This window comes from Haliotis asinina, chromosome 1 (genome assembly GCF_037392515.1).
Source record: "Haliotis asinina isolate JCU_RB_2024 chromosome 1, JCU_Hal_asi_v2, whole genome shotgun sequence".
Taxonomy (NCBI): Eukaryota; Metazoa; Mollusca; class Gastropoda; order Lepetellida; family Haliotidae; genus Haliotis; species Haliotis asinina.
The window spans coordinates 27,750,675-27,766,438 of NC_090280.1; the positions used below are offsets into that span (position 1 = coordinate 27,750,675).

General features: G+C 39.5%; 1 protein-coding gene across 3 annotated transcripts in view; it reads right to left on the minus strand.

Moving 5' to 3' along the window:
- The window catches only part of LOC137289817 (dixin-like), a 73,133-nt gene that overhangs the window by 36,587 nt on the left and 20,782 nt on the right, over positions 1-15,764 (minus strand). For all 3 annotated transcript variants that reach the window (XM_067820880.1, XM_067820879.1, XM_067820878.1), the window contains exon 2: positions 5,084-5,213. In XM_067820880.1, coding sequence (XP_067676981.1) covers positions 5,084-5,213 — 130 coding nt within the window. The remainder of the gene's footprint in view (positions 1-5,083; positions 5,214-15,764) is intronic.

A 15,764-nucleotide genomic window follows, 5' to 3' on the forward strand; every position in this document is an offset into this window, starting at 1 on the left:
AAGTTCATGGCTGTCAACTTGTTTAATATGACAGACATTATCATATAAGACAATGACACTGATACATTTTCACCTTTTAATTATACATAAATACCCTATCACCTCTTGATGTAACAAAGTAAATGTGAACAATGTTGGTTGGTTGGTTGGTTGATTGGTTGGTTGGTTAACGCTGCAATATTCCAGCTATACAACCACGGTCTGTACATAGTCAAGTCTTACCAAAGTCCCTGGTAGCCATTAGACTGCTCTACTATTGACAACAGCCACTGAAAGATCCCTGCCTATCCGAAAGATGACCACTGCCTGTCTCACACAATGGCAGACAGTGTGGGACCAGCACAACATGCCTACTGCACAGAGATCCTTTGAGTCATAAACATTCCGGTATAGGAACTCTCCAAGGAGGAGGAAGGAAAGTGATTAACATCACTGTCTGGTCCCAAGGGCTGATGACTGACTGCACACTGTCAGCACTGGCCACTAAACTACAGTCTCTGAATATATATAATTTTGACAGTACCAAATAAACCCATTAAAATTGAAAAGGAACCCCGACTGAAACAGACTGGATGACAGCCTGAAACAATCAGCAGTGAAATAAACCTGGCCACTAGGCAACAGTATGCGTAAGACACATTCAGCAAAGAGGAAAAGGGACTCTTAAACAGGATAGTTATGTACTGGTGTTCTCATCACAACTGTTTTGCCTCTAGACATACTTCAGTAACCAAGAAGTGTTGCCACGCACATTCTTTTCCTTTGTAGGAAGCCATGGCTATATGTCACTGATGATATCACTGCTGTGTCAGCCATACAGATGAGGGGTTGTATTCGATGGTAAACAACTGATACTTATAGAATAAAAACTTGCATAAACTCTTAATTGAACAGATCTGATGAATGAGTGAGTGCAAGAAGAGCAAACACTCTAACCACTAGGCTACACTACTGCCCATGTGCTGATGAAAAAGTGAGGTCTCTTACATTAAAATTTACTCCCAGATATAAAGTTATTACATTCATAAACAAACAGGTTTGACAGAAAGTCAAATTTGCCTACAATGTTCTGCAGATTGACCATATCACTAGAATTATGATTGCATCTAATCAACTTTTCGAGTGATGAGTGAGCATGGTGTTAGAGTGCTGTTAAAGATCACATACACTATGGGGGTGTACAAATACGTAAATCATTTATTGACATGATTATAAATGAAAATCTGTCACTAACACTATTTGTTTTGACATTCAGTTAAGTTAAATCAACCTTTTTGACAACAGTGAACAACTCTCTCCCACGAACAAAATTTCAACCAATCAGAGCGGTGTACCCACTTGACAAAATGTAATGCATACCTATGTGGATGTACGTAATATTCATGTACATTTCTGGGGGCAGATTATGTTGTTAATAGGTTTGTCTAAACCTGCAATCATGACAATTGTTTTGAAAATTGAGAGCTTTATGTTTTCACAATCTACTGCCATTTGCTAATGCTGTTTAGGATTGTTTCATCAGCCGACACCAGGGATCATTTTACAGCAACCCAACAATTCAACATGTCTCTTGCGAATCAGCATGCTTGTTACTCATTTTACATAAAACAAACTGAAAATCCTTCCTCACATAAAGTTACTGCAGTTTACTGCAGAGCTCTGGTGACAGAGTTACGTAACGTGTCTGTGGTTTAACTGGCAGGCGAGAGAGAAGCCGACTTTTTGGAAACTTTTAAACACTTGGTAATAATTAACCACATGTTTTTTAAGCATGAAATTGGTGTTCCACTTAAGACTAACCACAAGTCTTTCATATGCCTACCTTACCAGTCCTGCAGTATGGCTGTGGAAAGTGGCATAATGTATTCATGCATTTGGTTTAGCTGATACAAACAAGACTTCTACTTTAAACTTGTCAATGGTATTTTGCATATCCTCAATTCAACTGCTGCAAAGGTCATGCATGAACACACACACACACACACAAACTATGAGATGAAATATCAACTTAAAAATCAACATATTCAGAGAAGCAATAAAAGTCACATGAGTTTTAGAATATAGTTTGGATATCATCATGATAAGTAAATAGCAGGTTCAATGTGCCATTGTTTCTGTACTGAACAAAGTAAGCTAGGGATATTGGTATCTCTATGATTCATATTTCATCAGTGTGTCAATGAACATAAAGATCATTATTCATCATTTCAAAATTGACATATATCCCTAACTAGTTTGTTCCATATATAAAGAAACTTTGAAGTGAAACAAGTTTTTGAGAGTTACTTCCCTTCATTCAGACTTGCCAAGAACTGAATACTGTCTGCATCAAGTAAATCCAGAAATGCCTTCTAATTCAAACCTAATATTCTGGTCAGGTTTGGGACTTTTTCAAATGTCAAAAACAGAAACTGATGGTTGACGCTAAACAGTAGAATATACACAGTGTCACCATTCTCCCCTAAAATATCATATCTTAAATTAATAAACAAATGACTCAGTGTTGAGTCATCTCCAAAAGGAAGATACAAAAGTATGAAACATGGTTTATCAGAGTATAAAATCACATTGTATGTGTACCAGCATATGTACCATAGCTGAAGCCTTACTGTGTCATCAAATCCCTCAAAAACAGGGTCCAGTTGTATTAAACAACCTTAGCACTAAGTTTACTTAAGTCTGTGTTGAGGTATGGGAGTCGTTGCAAGTGACCTTAAGAAAGTAACTTGTCCTGACTAATTTCCCACTTGACTTCATTTTTATGACATAATCATGATGAAATTATGAAAGGATAAATCAACATGGTATTTACTGTTAATGTCTACTGAACTATATATCAAACAGTGATAACTAGCAAAGAAAGATAACCCTACTATAACTATCTGACAAAGGAAGAGACTATTACAAGATTCAGTCAAAAAAACACTCTGGTCGATACAAGTGTTTGACAAGAAAACAACAAGTCCAATTGTCAAGATTGAAACTAAACCACTTCCCTTGCCAACAATATCTCCATCGATTTGGTTTAACTGACTCACCAAAATGTACACTTTGCAACGAAGAGGACGAATCAGTAGAACACATCTTACTGAGGTGTTCAGCTCTAAAAACTGAACGAACTTTTGCATCTTCTGATACTCTCCAAGACATCTTTGACAATAACAACAACCAGTGGAAAGCAGTTGACAACATCTAAGGGAAGAGAGACGAATGGATACGTGCAAGGGTCAGGGTCACCAGATGCACAGACCTACACCAGTAACCAGTAAGATAACCCTACTTTACTATCATTCTATAATTTAATAGCTACATTTGGAGCAGATAGGAAATGAAATCCAAGTTTATTTGCAGTTTGAAACCATAAGTGGAAAAGATCTAGTACCCCATGGACAAGTAAAATACCATTATTTGACTGTCCGAGATGAAACCTGACTTGCCACAGGCATCGGGCAATGGCATTGTTTAACCCCTGACCCTGGCCCACATAAATTACAGAGAAGACAAAATCACAAGAACAACCTCCTACATCACCTTCTCATAACAGAAAACACATATCTGAGTCCTAATACTCTTGCTTGCTTGTTATTTAACAACCCACTCTGCAGAATACCAGCTAAATGGCAGAGGTCTATATAAAATAGAGTCCGAACCAGACAATCCAACAATGAGAGGTAGGAAGACCATTGCCAGTACTCAGTGATATGATTGTCATCTGGTGATAACTGCCATACATTTATAAAAAGGAGTCAGACCAGTACATAATGGCATGTCTGTTGGAATGTTACAAATGGAATTTAGCAACATTACAACAGATTGCAGTCAACAAATAACTGAGCTAGGACCCCACAAACCTGTGACTGATATCAAAAGCAATGATCCATCTAAACTGTCCATTTGGGTTCAAAAGAAAATGATGAATGATAACACAAAACAGGTATAAGCTATAACTATGACGTGCACAACACACACGAGACACATGGTCCAACTGTACCCAACAGGATCTGAAATCTGACATTTTACAATGAATCATAGAAAAGGTTCTTTAAGAAACTATCAAGCTACATTGTTCTATTTTCATGTGTCACACTGAGGGGTGACAAACCTGACTAGTAGTTGACTGTGTTGAGTTGCACTACAAGTGCACATCGGCGCTGTTCCACCAGCTGTTTGTCACCCCTCGATGTGAGGAATGAAAATAGAACAATGTTACATGATAGTTTCTTCAGAACTATTACCATTATCTATGAAAAACATGAGATTTCAGATCATGCTAGGTACAGAGGTTTCAGGACCATGTGTTTTGTGCCCTTATCCCTATTTTGGGTTGCAAGAAAAACTATCTGATTGACTCAGTAGCCCCCATATGGACCCATGAAGCATACCAAGGACGTCAGACTGCATAAAGGGGGTGTGGTCAAAACAAACTCTCATTGGTCAAAGCTTGCTATTGTCCACCATTTGTGTCCAGATCATTTAGTTGAGGGTCAAAATCGTCTTTCATCGACTTGTAGAAATAACAAGTAAAGAACTGGTAGGTGTCATGAGCGGTGATTAATAGGCCAATCACCCATGATTATGTTTAGATGAAGTTTTAATTGATTGTACGCGATGGTAGCGTAGCGATCGGCAAAGCAGGCGGGTGGGGTACATCGAAGTGTCCGGCCTTGTCTAGATATATTGTACTGTGAAGCGTTTCAAGGCCGGAGTCATCTCAAAATTTTCATATGTTAAAAAATATCTTTAATCCTTGCAATGACACGAGTGCCTGTGCCTTGAAGATACAGGTTAGAATTGGTCTTCAGCAACGCATGCTTGTCAAAGAGGTGACTAACAGGATTGAGTGGTCAGGCTCATTGACTTGGTCGACACGTCATAATATCACAATTGCACAGATCCATGCTCATTATGTTGATCAATGGATTACAGACCGTCGCCATATAGCTGGAATATTGCTGAGTGCAGTGTTACACAACAAACAAACAAACAAGTTGCGCCATAGAGCTGGCACCAGTTGCAGGGGCATCCATATTCTTCCTTGAAATGCCCAGTGGTTGAATTATTAACACTCTAGATAGATACTCACCAACAATGTCGATCAAGTGGAGCAGCGCCACCCCATCTCGCATGTCCACACGCAGATCCTCCACCAAGCGGATCCCCTGTCGCTTCTTCAGTTGGGAGTTCACCCAGGCAACGTAGGCATTTAGCTGGGCCTGAAACAACCCACAAAACACCATGTACATACTTTATCAAATTCTAGTTAGTCAAAGGCAGTCAGCCTTCTTGTATCTCATACAAGGATCAAACATATCAAGGTGAGTTAGAATGGGAAAGGATTCATTGTTCATGAAATTACTACAGTAAAACAAAGTAGGACAGGTTTGAGTGAGTGAGTGTAGTTTTACGCCGCACTCAGCAATAGTGTAGCTACATGGCAGCGGTCTGTAAATAATCAAGTCTGGACCAGAGAATCCAGTGATCAACAGCATGAGCATCATTTTCCATGATGGGGAACAGAACCTGTGTCAACCAAGTCAGGGATACTGATCACCCAATCCCATTAGTTGCCTCTTACAACAAGCAGTTGCTGAACCCCGGACCTTCACGGGTCAGAACAGGTTTGATTCAAACAAAGAATAATAACTAGGGAAACCAGAAACCCAAACAAGGGAAATAACTCTGCATGGATAACAGCACAGTCCATATTATTTTTCCATTTTACTAAGTCCTAATTGCAAAATCCCTAAATGAAGCATGATGAAATTTCCCCCACTTCAATCGTAACCTTGTACTACTGAAATGGAGTGCTTTCCCCTTATCAAATTTATACATACTCAGAAAAGAAGCATTAGTCCATTGACTGTTAGGGTATCCACAAACCAAAATTCATAATCTGAGAACATAAGGATTTGAACCAGCAATTACAGGATTCTTAGCACTCAACACTGCATTGGGAATTGCTTCAAGTAACTAAACTAGGGTCCCTAAGTGTAGACCTATATCTAGTCCCTAAAATAAACATATTTTACAGACAAAAAGCTTTCATTGAAAATAACCATAAAATGCAATGAAAAGGAGCCCACAGATTGGAAAACCAGACTTATTTTCATGACTTGCATGGGCTTTCTTTGAACGAAGATCAGACATATCTGGTAAGGAATAACACTTCAAGAAAACAGATACTGTTTTGACAGTCATGATTCCAACCCTTTTGCATTTTGTCATCAATTAATTTCATGTTTATCAGTATCACTTTGTTTTCAAATTTTCCATAATATTTAACAAAATCATTTGTTATTTGTAGGAAGATTCAAAACATGTAATTTCAGTTTAAGGAAGCATTTCCTCAAAATGCATTCATACATCAAAACATAATTAAACATGCTTGAAATCCTAAACCCTGACACACAGGTGGAATAACACCATGAATATTTCAAGCAAATATCAAGAATACAATTTGCAAAATGGTTTTATAATTCCATGACAAGATAATCAGTTTCTTTCATTTCATCAAAAAATGTGGCAAGCAAAACAGAACAGACAAAACCAAAGAAAACAAAGCATAAAAAACCAAAGTGAAGCAAATCAATAAGCAGATGTCTTACTTTGATATGAGTAATATGAATATTCCTCTTAACAAAAGCAACAATATCAATAGTATATTTGCTAGACAACATTCTGACAACAGGTTTACTTGAATACTGATGAGTTTCGTACAACATGATTAAAGTCACATACATGAAAAGTGGCAGAACTTTGGACATCTTAGTTGTACAACTGAATACTAGGCTACGGCATACTGAAAATTTGGATAACTAAATATACCCCAGCTATTGCACTTACACAAAATGGGAGGCTCTATGAAACACACGATCAAGGCAAGCTATATTTTCCTGATACTGAGCAGTGCAACGTTCTGATTGGTCAAACATCCCCTCTATGTTCAAGCATGAATCTCTATTTTGAAAACACAACTTTTGCATGGTGACACTTTTATGAACTTAAAATACTATCATATATTATTATTATATGAAATAATGTTTTTGATGATTATATAGTGATGATAGGAACAGCCTCAGACCTCAAAGTTTACATTACTGTTCTGATGTCAAACACCATTATACAAATTAAGGAGGGTCCAATGTACATTTAAAATTCTAAAAAAGAAATATAAGAATTTCTTAAAAATGAAAATTGGCGATTTGACAGAAGATGTATGGATTTTTTAACATAAGTAGCTCCCTGGACTATGAAGAACAGCCAATCATTAATAAATTTATTAGTCAAACTTATTCAATTACAAGAATTGATTTTAATCATTTATCAGCTACTTTTGCCATAGTTGCCAAATATAAAATCAAATGGCATTGGTTATGAATTATGTCATCACTTTGAGGACTGAGTATCACACAAAGAGGATTGCTGTATAAGTGCTGTACCTGCCACGCCCCCCAGGTGGCGCTGTCGTCACTGTCATTACTTTTGACAGGACTCGTGAATCCAGACGACATGTTTTCCAACAGTTCTTGATACTCTTCCAAGATAACCAAATCGCTATTTCTTTTGGATGACATGCAAATGATTCGTGACTGCACCAACTTCTACCTAAAGTTTGCACTATCTCAGGGCTGGTATCGAACCTGGTTCAACTAGCATCAGAATGTTTTCATTTCTTGATGTCAAGGAAACTCCACATCTGCTACAATTTCTTGAACAAATTTGATTAATTATATTGACTGAAATTTCTTGACAAAAGTCCTCTATGACTTTTGGTTCAGCGTTCACTTCAGCTGTTATGACAAGGGTTGCTCAATACTAACAACAGTCCAAATGAATATTCATCCCTGGTTTCAGCGCACACAATCACAGGTGTGCCTATAGAGAATATTCTAGTTGCGTCATAAATAGAATCCCTAGTGATCAATATTACACAATGGAATACTGCTAAATTGGTATGTGGACAGAATACCTGACAGATACAGAATGCTAAATAACCTGACTAGAAAAGGAATAATCAGAGATAAAATAAAATAGGCCAATAAAACTTAATAATATTTGTGTAAAAGTAAAATATCACAAAGAAATCACAGGGAAATTGTTCCATGTAAGAACAGTATAAATAGTGATTAGTACAAAGCCATAAATTATTCTGTTAAATTTTCAATGAAAACATAATAAATTAACAAGGATAAGTCAATATGTACATGAGTCCATTAACTGCATGAGCATATTTCATAACTATTCTACAAATACTGCGTAAAATAATGAAACAAGCCTCCTTTCTAATTTTGCATGATTATGGTTGAGTCATTTTGAATAAATTAAGGATAATGTGACGTTTTCCAGGAGGTTCAATAATCAGTCAGATGTCTTTCACCGGAAATGATCTTCAAAGATTTGGGTGCCAAACATTATGAGCCCGTCACGTATGGTTACAAATAGTCATATGATAAATAACAGATGGTACGCCAAATGAATATTCTTCTTGACTATCTGGACAAGATGACCTGGGAACGTTCGTTCGACTGCCGACTCCGCGAGTTGACTATTACACCCTATCCAACAACATCGATCTAGACAAGGCGAGAAACATCTACCATTAGCAAAATCCTTCCTTGAAATCACAATGGACCAGTTATCAAATCCCTGGCGATGCTACCAGTCCGTCTGTCATATTAGCTGTCGAGCAGACGAAAACCGACATTTTTGACATAGTGTCTGGTTAAGAAAACACGAAAACGTTACACATCCGAACATGGGGCCAGTAATATTCGCCATTAGTAGTCACACATCCTCCATTAGGTCAATGCAACTATGACCGAGAAACGTTTGTTGCGAGATATGTCCCAGTGGCCACCTGTTAGGACATGAATATCTTTAGACGAAGCCTCACAAAATCGGCTGCCATGATGTAAATAAATTATCCAACATGGCGAAGGAAATAATTTGCGAACGAGATCTTGTTAAGTGTCAAGTGTAGGGGAACACATTTCAGCGTCAGTCACTCTTCAAAACCACAATAAGGAGCACTGAAGCGCGAAGAATAAATTATTAATTCCAAAATTAGTAAAAACCACCTGCCGTTCTGTCAAGGTTTCTCGGGTCAGGGTTTTCACTTCCGGGTTAAATACATGTAAACATTGTCACGTGGTTCCTGACACGTTGAATGAGCGATATCGCGCACAAAGCCACGAAGTAGAGAAGGCGCTTGTTGACCTTTGGGATTAACGCATTGTGTTAATGGATTAGTAGAGATCCCCTGGTGAAGTGCCCTAGATGGCAATTTATGGGTGGACAAGCTTTGTTTGAAAGATGACTCAAGTCAATAAAACCTACCGTTATTCTCGCCACAATAAGTTTACTGCCATTTCATATTCGTCATTTCATTTTCGTCATAAACACAATTTCCTTTGAAGCAAGAATTGTATTTTCATTCATTTAATTTTATTTATTTTATTTATTTCATTTTCGGAAGTGGGGGGGATGTTGGGGAGGGATGCTGGTTGGGGAGGGTCTTAGTGGTAGAGAGATACTTGTTGGCCTTCAGTAAATTAATTATCTGTATTTTTTCTGTAATGTTTCCCTTGTTCCTTTTTAACATTCAGGAATCATGCATGAACCATCGCACTACAATAACTTAGTTTAACTTCCTGGCATTTGAGCGTTTTGCTCACTGGAATGTCAACCCCAGTCTTTCACAAATACAAACGTTTCTCTGCCACCTAGGGTTCGCTAATTGATTCTGTAGAAACAATGTGGGACAGCTCTAGGTGTACTGTGTAGTCTATTTTGTTATTATTGGTTTGAAATGTCCCTGCAGATTTCATTCAGGGCCTGTAGATGTAAAGGTCTGCAGGCTGCTGCAGGCCCTGGTGATCAGCTTGCAAATTAAAGTATTGCAAACACTGATTGAGTGAGATAGACAAACATATATTTTTCAAATGAGTGAGTGAGTTTAGTTTTACGCCGCACTCAGCAATATTACAGCCATATGGCGGCGGTCTGTAAATAATCGAGTCTGGACCAGACAATCCAGTGACCAACAACATGAGCATCGATCTGCGCAATTGGGAACCGATGACATGTGTCAACCAAGTCAGCGAGCCTGACCACCCGATCCCGTTAGTCGCCTCTTACGACAAGCTGAGTCGCCTTTTATGGCAAGCATGGGTTGCTGAAGGCCTATTCTACCCCGGGACCTTCACGGGTCTTTTTCAAATGAGAAAGATGCACTGTCATACATAATTGTACAGAGAACGATGAGCAAAATCAGCTCAAATGATTTTTCACTGAGAATAGAGAATATTTCCATGCAACTGTCAAAGTTAATCGGAGAAAATCTTACTTACAGTCTACTTTAAGAATGGGGTCGCGAAAAAATACTTTACATAAGGACCCTTTTATTTGTCGACCACAAGTGTATTTTACTAGACTCGGGCAGGACCCCCAACCTCCACCCACAACACAGGGTTCATGTTCTTATCGCCTTAATTGATTTGGGTGATGCGGACAGGCCAACCCGCCCATTTCGTGCTTCAACACAGCTCGTCAGAGGAGGAGAAAGAAGATGACCCAAGGGAGATAACAAACAGCCTCAGGAGGAGTTTTAATGACCCCGTGTGGAGTAAACCAGAGCATGCGCACCTGCTGTTACCAGGGTCAGAGGTCAAACATCTAACATTGCTGAAGGGCTCTTGGCTAAAATAAATTAACTACTGAAATTGATCGTTGACCCGATTTAGATATCAAATTTGAGCACTGATCCGATCTAAGTCTACACTTAAGAACTCACTCGATTAATATCTAGGAGAGCACTCACCCGATAAACACATCAGGACTTTGACTAGTACATTTGATCGTTGGTCCGATGTATATCTATTAATGCCGTTGCCTTATAAATAGGAATGTTGTATCAGAAGGCTATGTTCGATTTTGGAGATAGGATAAGACTGTATTTGTCAGAATCTTGATGCCGAGCCTTGAAACTATAAACAGTCAAGAGTTCTGTGACTCGAAAACGGAGAAGCTAGATTTGCATCGTGCCACATACAGTATACTTTGCACGGATTACACGAGGATCACAATATAAAAAAAAATCTAGATCACGTGCTGCACACGGGTACCGCATTTATTGCAGTGTAACTGATCCGTGATGAAAACGAAAATAATTTTAGAGTTCATGTAAAAAATATATAAGTTACATATGTGGAGAGGGCGAGGCTGAGGATTGGGGTCATCCAAACGTTACAGTCCTGAAACTAGTCCCCGAACCGAATTATTTCCCCTACAAAGTAGCTCGGCCTGCAATGATAAAGCCCGAAATGAATGAAGTCTATATTTTCCGCATTCAGGACCCATGTCACGGATGCTCTTTTTCAATTTAAATTACATTGTTTGTTACTGTCAAAACTTATACACTTTCAGAGACTAAGCGTTAATATATGCTAAAGCCAATCACAATGACCCAACCCCATCCCGGCCCATAACTTTAGAATTTGAATCATTTGATACTGAAATAGATTCTCCAACAGGCGTTTGTTTAAACGAATTTAGAATGCAGGTTGCAATAAGATACACATTTGAATGTAGTCTCGTCCATTGTTGTCACGGATGGATCGACAGTGACGTATTTGTTGACCTTCATCTCCATGAACGGATACGTCGGACAGTTGTCAACAAGAAAGTATTTTGTGAGACAACATTCTCTGGTTATTCAGGATCTAACTAATAATTTCAATTAGAATTGCAGTATCTTTTGCAGCTGTTTCCAGTGTCAACTAGGGCATGTCAATCCAAACCAAAGTTTCATTAAAACTTTCAAAACAAACTATGAGAAAAATAAATACGACATACAATTTTGAGACGACCCCTCGTTAATCATTAACTGCAATCGACTTCTCGCAGTCAAAGGTATCAACCTGTGTTTACAGGAGTCAACAACCGCCCTAGGGGTTAACCCATCAACGCCGAGCACTAATGTGCTACAAATACCCCGTGACGTAACAACATGTGTTGGCCTTTGTTATGGCAAAAGAATGTCACGTGATAATCTGTCACACGTGTTATGTCATGGCGGGAAAATGTGACAGAATCTATAGACATCCAGCAATCATCGCGTACCTACTTCGCTTTGATGTTCCGCTCACACAATGTGACGTAACGAGAAGCTGTTCTAAAAACGTGCCTCACACACCCAGAAACACTTGAAAATGGAATTTCATCACACTGATTCGTTAACAGAGTTGTCACTTGATGGCACTGACTTCAATAAAGAGTGGCACATATGTTCATCTTTGGCAGACAGACATACTCGTCTTGAGGGCGACACTTGAACTATATGATATTTTTGGCATGGTTTAGACTATTTAAGCCTGTACACAACATTCTTTGCTACCGAGTTGGTGGCTATATTTGAGATCTCGACACGTTACGCTGTCACTGTTAGTCAGAACTGTGGGATTCCATGTTAGTCCCAAAACCAATGCTGGTTGGAATAGTTAGTTGGTGTGTTGTTTAACAACGCAGTCACCCATATTCCAGCTATATGCCGGCGGTGTGTAAATAATCGAGCCTGGACCAGACACAGTGATCAACAGCATGAGCATCGATCTACGCAATTGTGATACAACATGGTCCCTTTATGGCTGAATAAGGAAGATGCGACTTTTAATTTTATTTCGTTCACGACACACAGATTGCCGTTTTTAGCAATATTCCAAAAACATCACGGCGGGGGACGCCAGGCTTCACACACTGTACGCATGTGGAATCGAACCTGGGTTATCATTGTGACCAGCGAAGCCTTTAACCATTAGGCTTCCGACCATACAGTTACGCCCGGGTGGTTTGGATCGGCTTATGGGTTGTAATTAAAGTCTGGGTTGTAGCTAACAGTAGCAATAATCACTTGATTGTCTGAAAGAGTCGATTATATATTTACAGACCAGCTGGAACATTTGCTGACTACGGCGTTAAACAACATAAAATACCACTATTGTACAGCGTTTCTCGCAGAGTACCATTTTTTACAGTTGGGCTGGGCTGATAGAGTGTAAGCTGGTTCTGGTATTATCCACTGTTATTTTGCTGGCCCTAGGATGCAGTGCTTGGCAAATTGCGGCGTAAATTCAAGGGCATATGATATGAGAGAGAGAGAGAGAGAGAGAGAGAGGAGAGAGAGAGAGAGAGAGAGAGAGAGAGAGAGAGAGAGAGAGAGAGAGAGAGAGAGAGAGAGAGAGAGAGAGAGAGAGAGAGAGAGAGAGAGAGAGAGAGAGAGAGAGAGAGAGAGAGAGAGAGAGAGAGAGAGAGAGAGAGAGAGAGAGAGAGAGAGTCGCACCTGTCAGTGAGAGACGCGATAAGTACACCTGCATGCAACAGGCTGAATGGGTATCATTACACACCTTTGAAAGATTGCCGACAAATGTCACTTCCCACTATATTCATTTCAGTTGTGGGTTTAAATTATGGACAATTGAGTTTGCTGTTTTGCTAAAAATAAAATCTCTGTTTGTTTGTTAAAAATAAAAAATATAACCGCGTGTTTGGTATCTGTTACATTGGCTGTTGACGACTACTGGGAAAATACATATTTGCCATCCACTCTTCAATATGATTTTAAATCCATTCTTGATAATTCAAACAGAGCTGTATATGCGAATTCTTATGATGACTCCAAGGACCGCCTTAACTAACGGCTAGTCTCAGAATATATGTATAGTTTATTGGTTATATATATGATTGCAACCCATAAACTCATTTACACTGAAAAGGAGTCCCAGGGTGACCAGTGATTCAGAATCTAGACTTACTTCAGGGCTTTAACACTGCAGGAAGGGTCAGGCTGTGAGGATAATGATGTGGTTCAGGCACTGTAGTGTAGGCCATGGGACGGCTTCAGGCACTGTAGTGTAGGCCATGGGACGGCTTCAGGCACTGTAGTGTAGGCCATGGGACGGCTTCAGGCACTACTTAGACATCATGGATATTCAAATTCCTCTCCTGTTGGTTTCTAACACTGGTACCAGTTGTTTATTTCTCTCAAAATTATACATGTTCTCAGACGGAGTGGTAGTCTACTCTACAATTGTACACGTGCTAAGGGGATTGAGTCCCAGATTTTGAAACTGGTTTACGATAGTTGCACCCTACGGTCGTTTTGTGAAACTGGACACTGCAATCTAGACGAGTCTTTGACTAATGTGTCCCCTAACCCAACGTGCTGTCATTCCCCGTGCAACCCTCCCCTCCACCCAACTATCCCACACATTGCATGTCTGACAGTGCCCGTCTTATTTCCCCTACCAAGGAGATACGGTTGGGTTGTCAAGACGACTGATAGTATTGTTTTCTCGGGATTGAGTTTCCCCAACCCGTGCAATTATACCGCGTTTCCAGGTGAAAAGTTTGGAAATTAGTTTCCCAGCTCGACTTGATGACATCCGTCAAATACCTTAAATCCGTTGCTATGGATACGTACAAACGGAATTTCTCTCTATGGCGTTGTATTGTTTAGAGGTTGCGTGTCAAGGCGTACCGAGATCTATTAATTGTCATCAGTATGGGTACGTCAGCAGGCTAAGAATGGTAATTGCAGAAAGACGTTGTAGCGTGACTGCGCTCCGTCTACACGTCTTCAAGGTGTGTTGATACATATTTGTGGTGAAAGAGTCAGACTGGGCCCCTGTCTTATCTGCTAGGTATATGTAAATGTGCAAAGTTGTTGTGTGTATGCACAACGGAACCAGTTCTCAGAACTATGGAATGACACAACAATGGACATGCCCAGAAGTTTCTGACTCCCGCTTTGTTTTGTTTTTATCTTTAGCATACAGAAAATTATTACCCTGTCCTATTACTCGCCACAATAGTGAATGATTCTTATCAAATTCTAGTCAAATTTCATAATACCCCAGGCTGTAAATAATCGAATGTGGACCAGGCAGTGTAGGTATCAAGATCACGAGCACCAATCTACCCAACTGGGATACTATGATATGTGTGAACCAAGTCAGCGAGCCTGTCCACCCGATCCCGTTTGTCGTCACCTACTAGAGACATGTGCTGCTGAAGACAAATCAAAACAACAATCCAAACCAATGAGGGTAGTAAACCCACTAGACACAGAACCAGAAACTAAGATTGTTCACTGACCAAGGTTTGTAATGGGAACGAGACCCAAACCCAGAGCCAAACCATTCAACCATCGGACAAAACGAAATTCATATGCAACTTTGGAAGAAATCAAATCTAACCCGACTTCGTGACACTTCCTAATTTGAGTTTATCTTGATTTAAAATCAGTCTGAATTTCTGTGTCGGTGAAAATGAGCCGCAAATGGGGTATGCATGCGTAGTTGTAGGCAATTATACCCTACATGGATTTCAATGACACTACAGCAACGTATGTGTGGACGTTTGACGGAAACCACCAGCCCCATTCAAGACTAAATTCCTCGATGTGTGAGTTCAGCTGGGCTTTACGTCTCATAGGCATTATTTCAGCCATATAGAGGCGAGATCAAATTCAAATCTGCATTAAAAAAAACAGGAAAAAACTGCGACAGCGATCATGTTCATATTTCATATCTTGGATTTTGCAAATAGATATAAAAGTAAAATTTGTTTGATTTATGACTCCTTCCCCTACTCCTAAACAATCAAACTGCACACAACCCCATCGTCGCTGTCATGACTAGCGCTTAGACTATGAATATATACAGAGACAGAGAGACCAGAGCCCTAGAGAGACCAGAGATTCAGAGAGG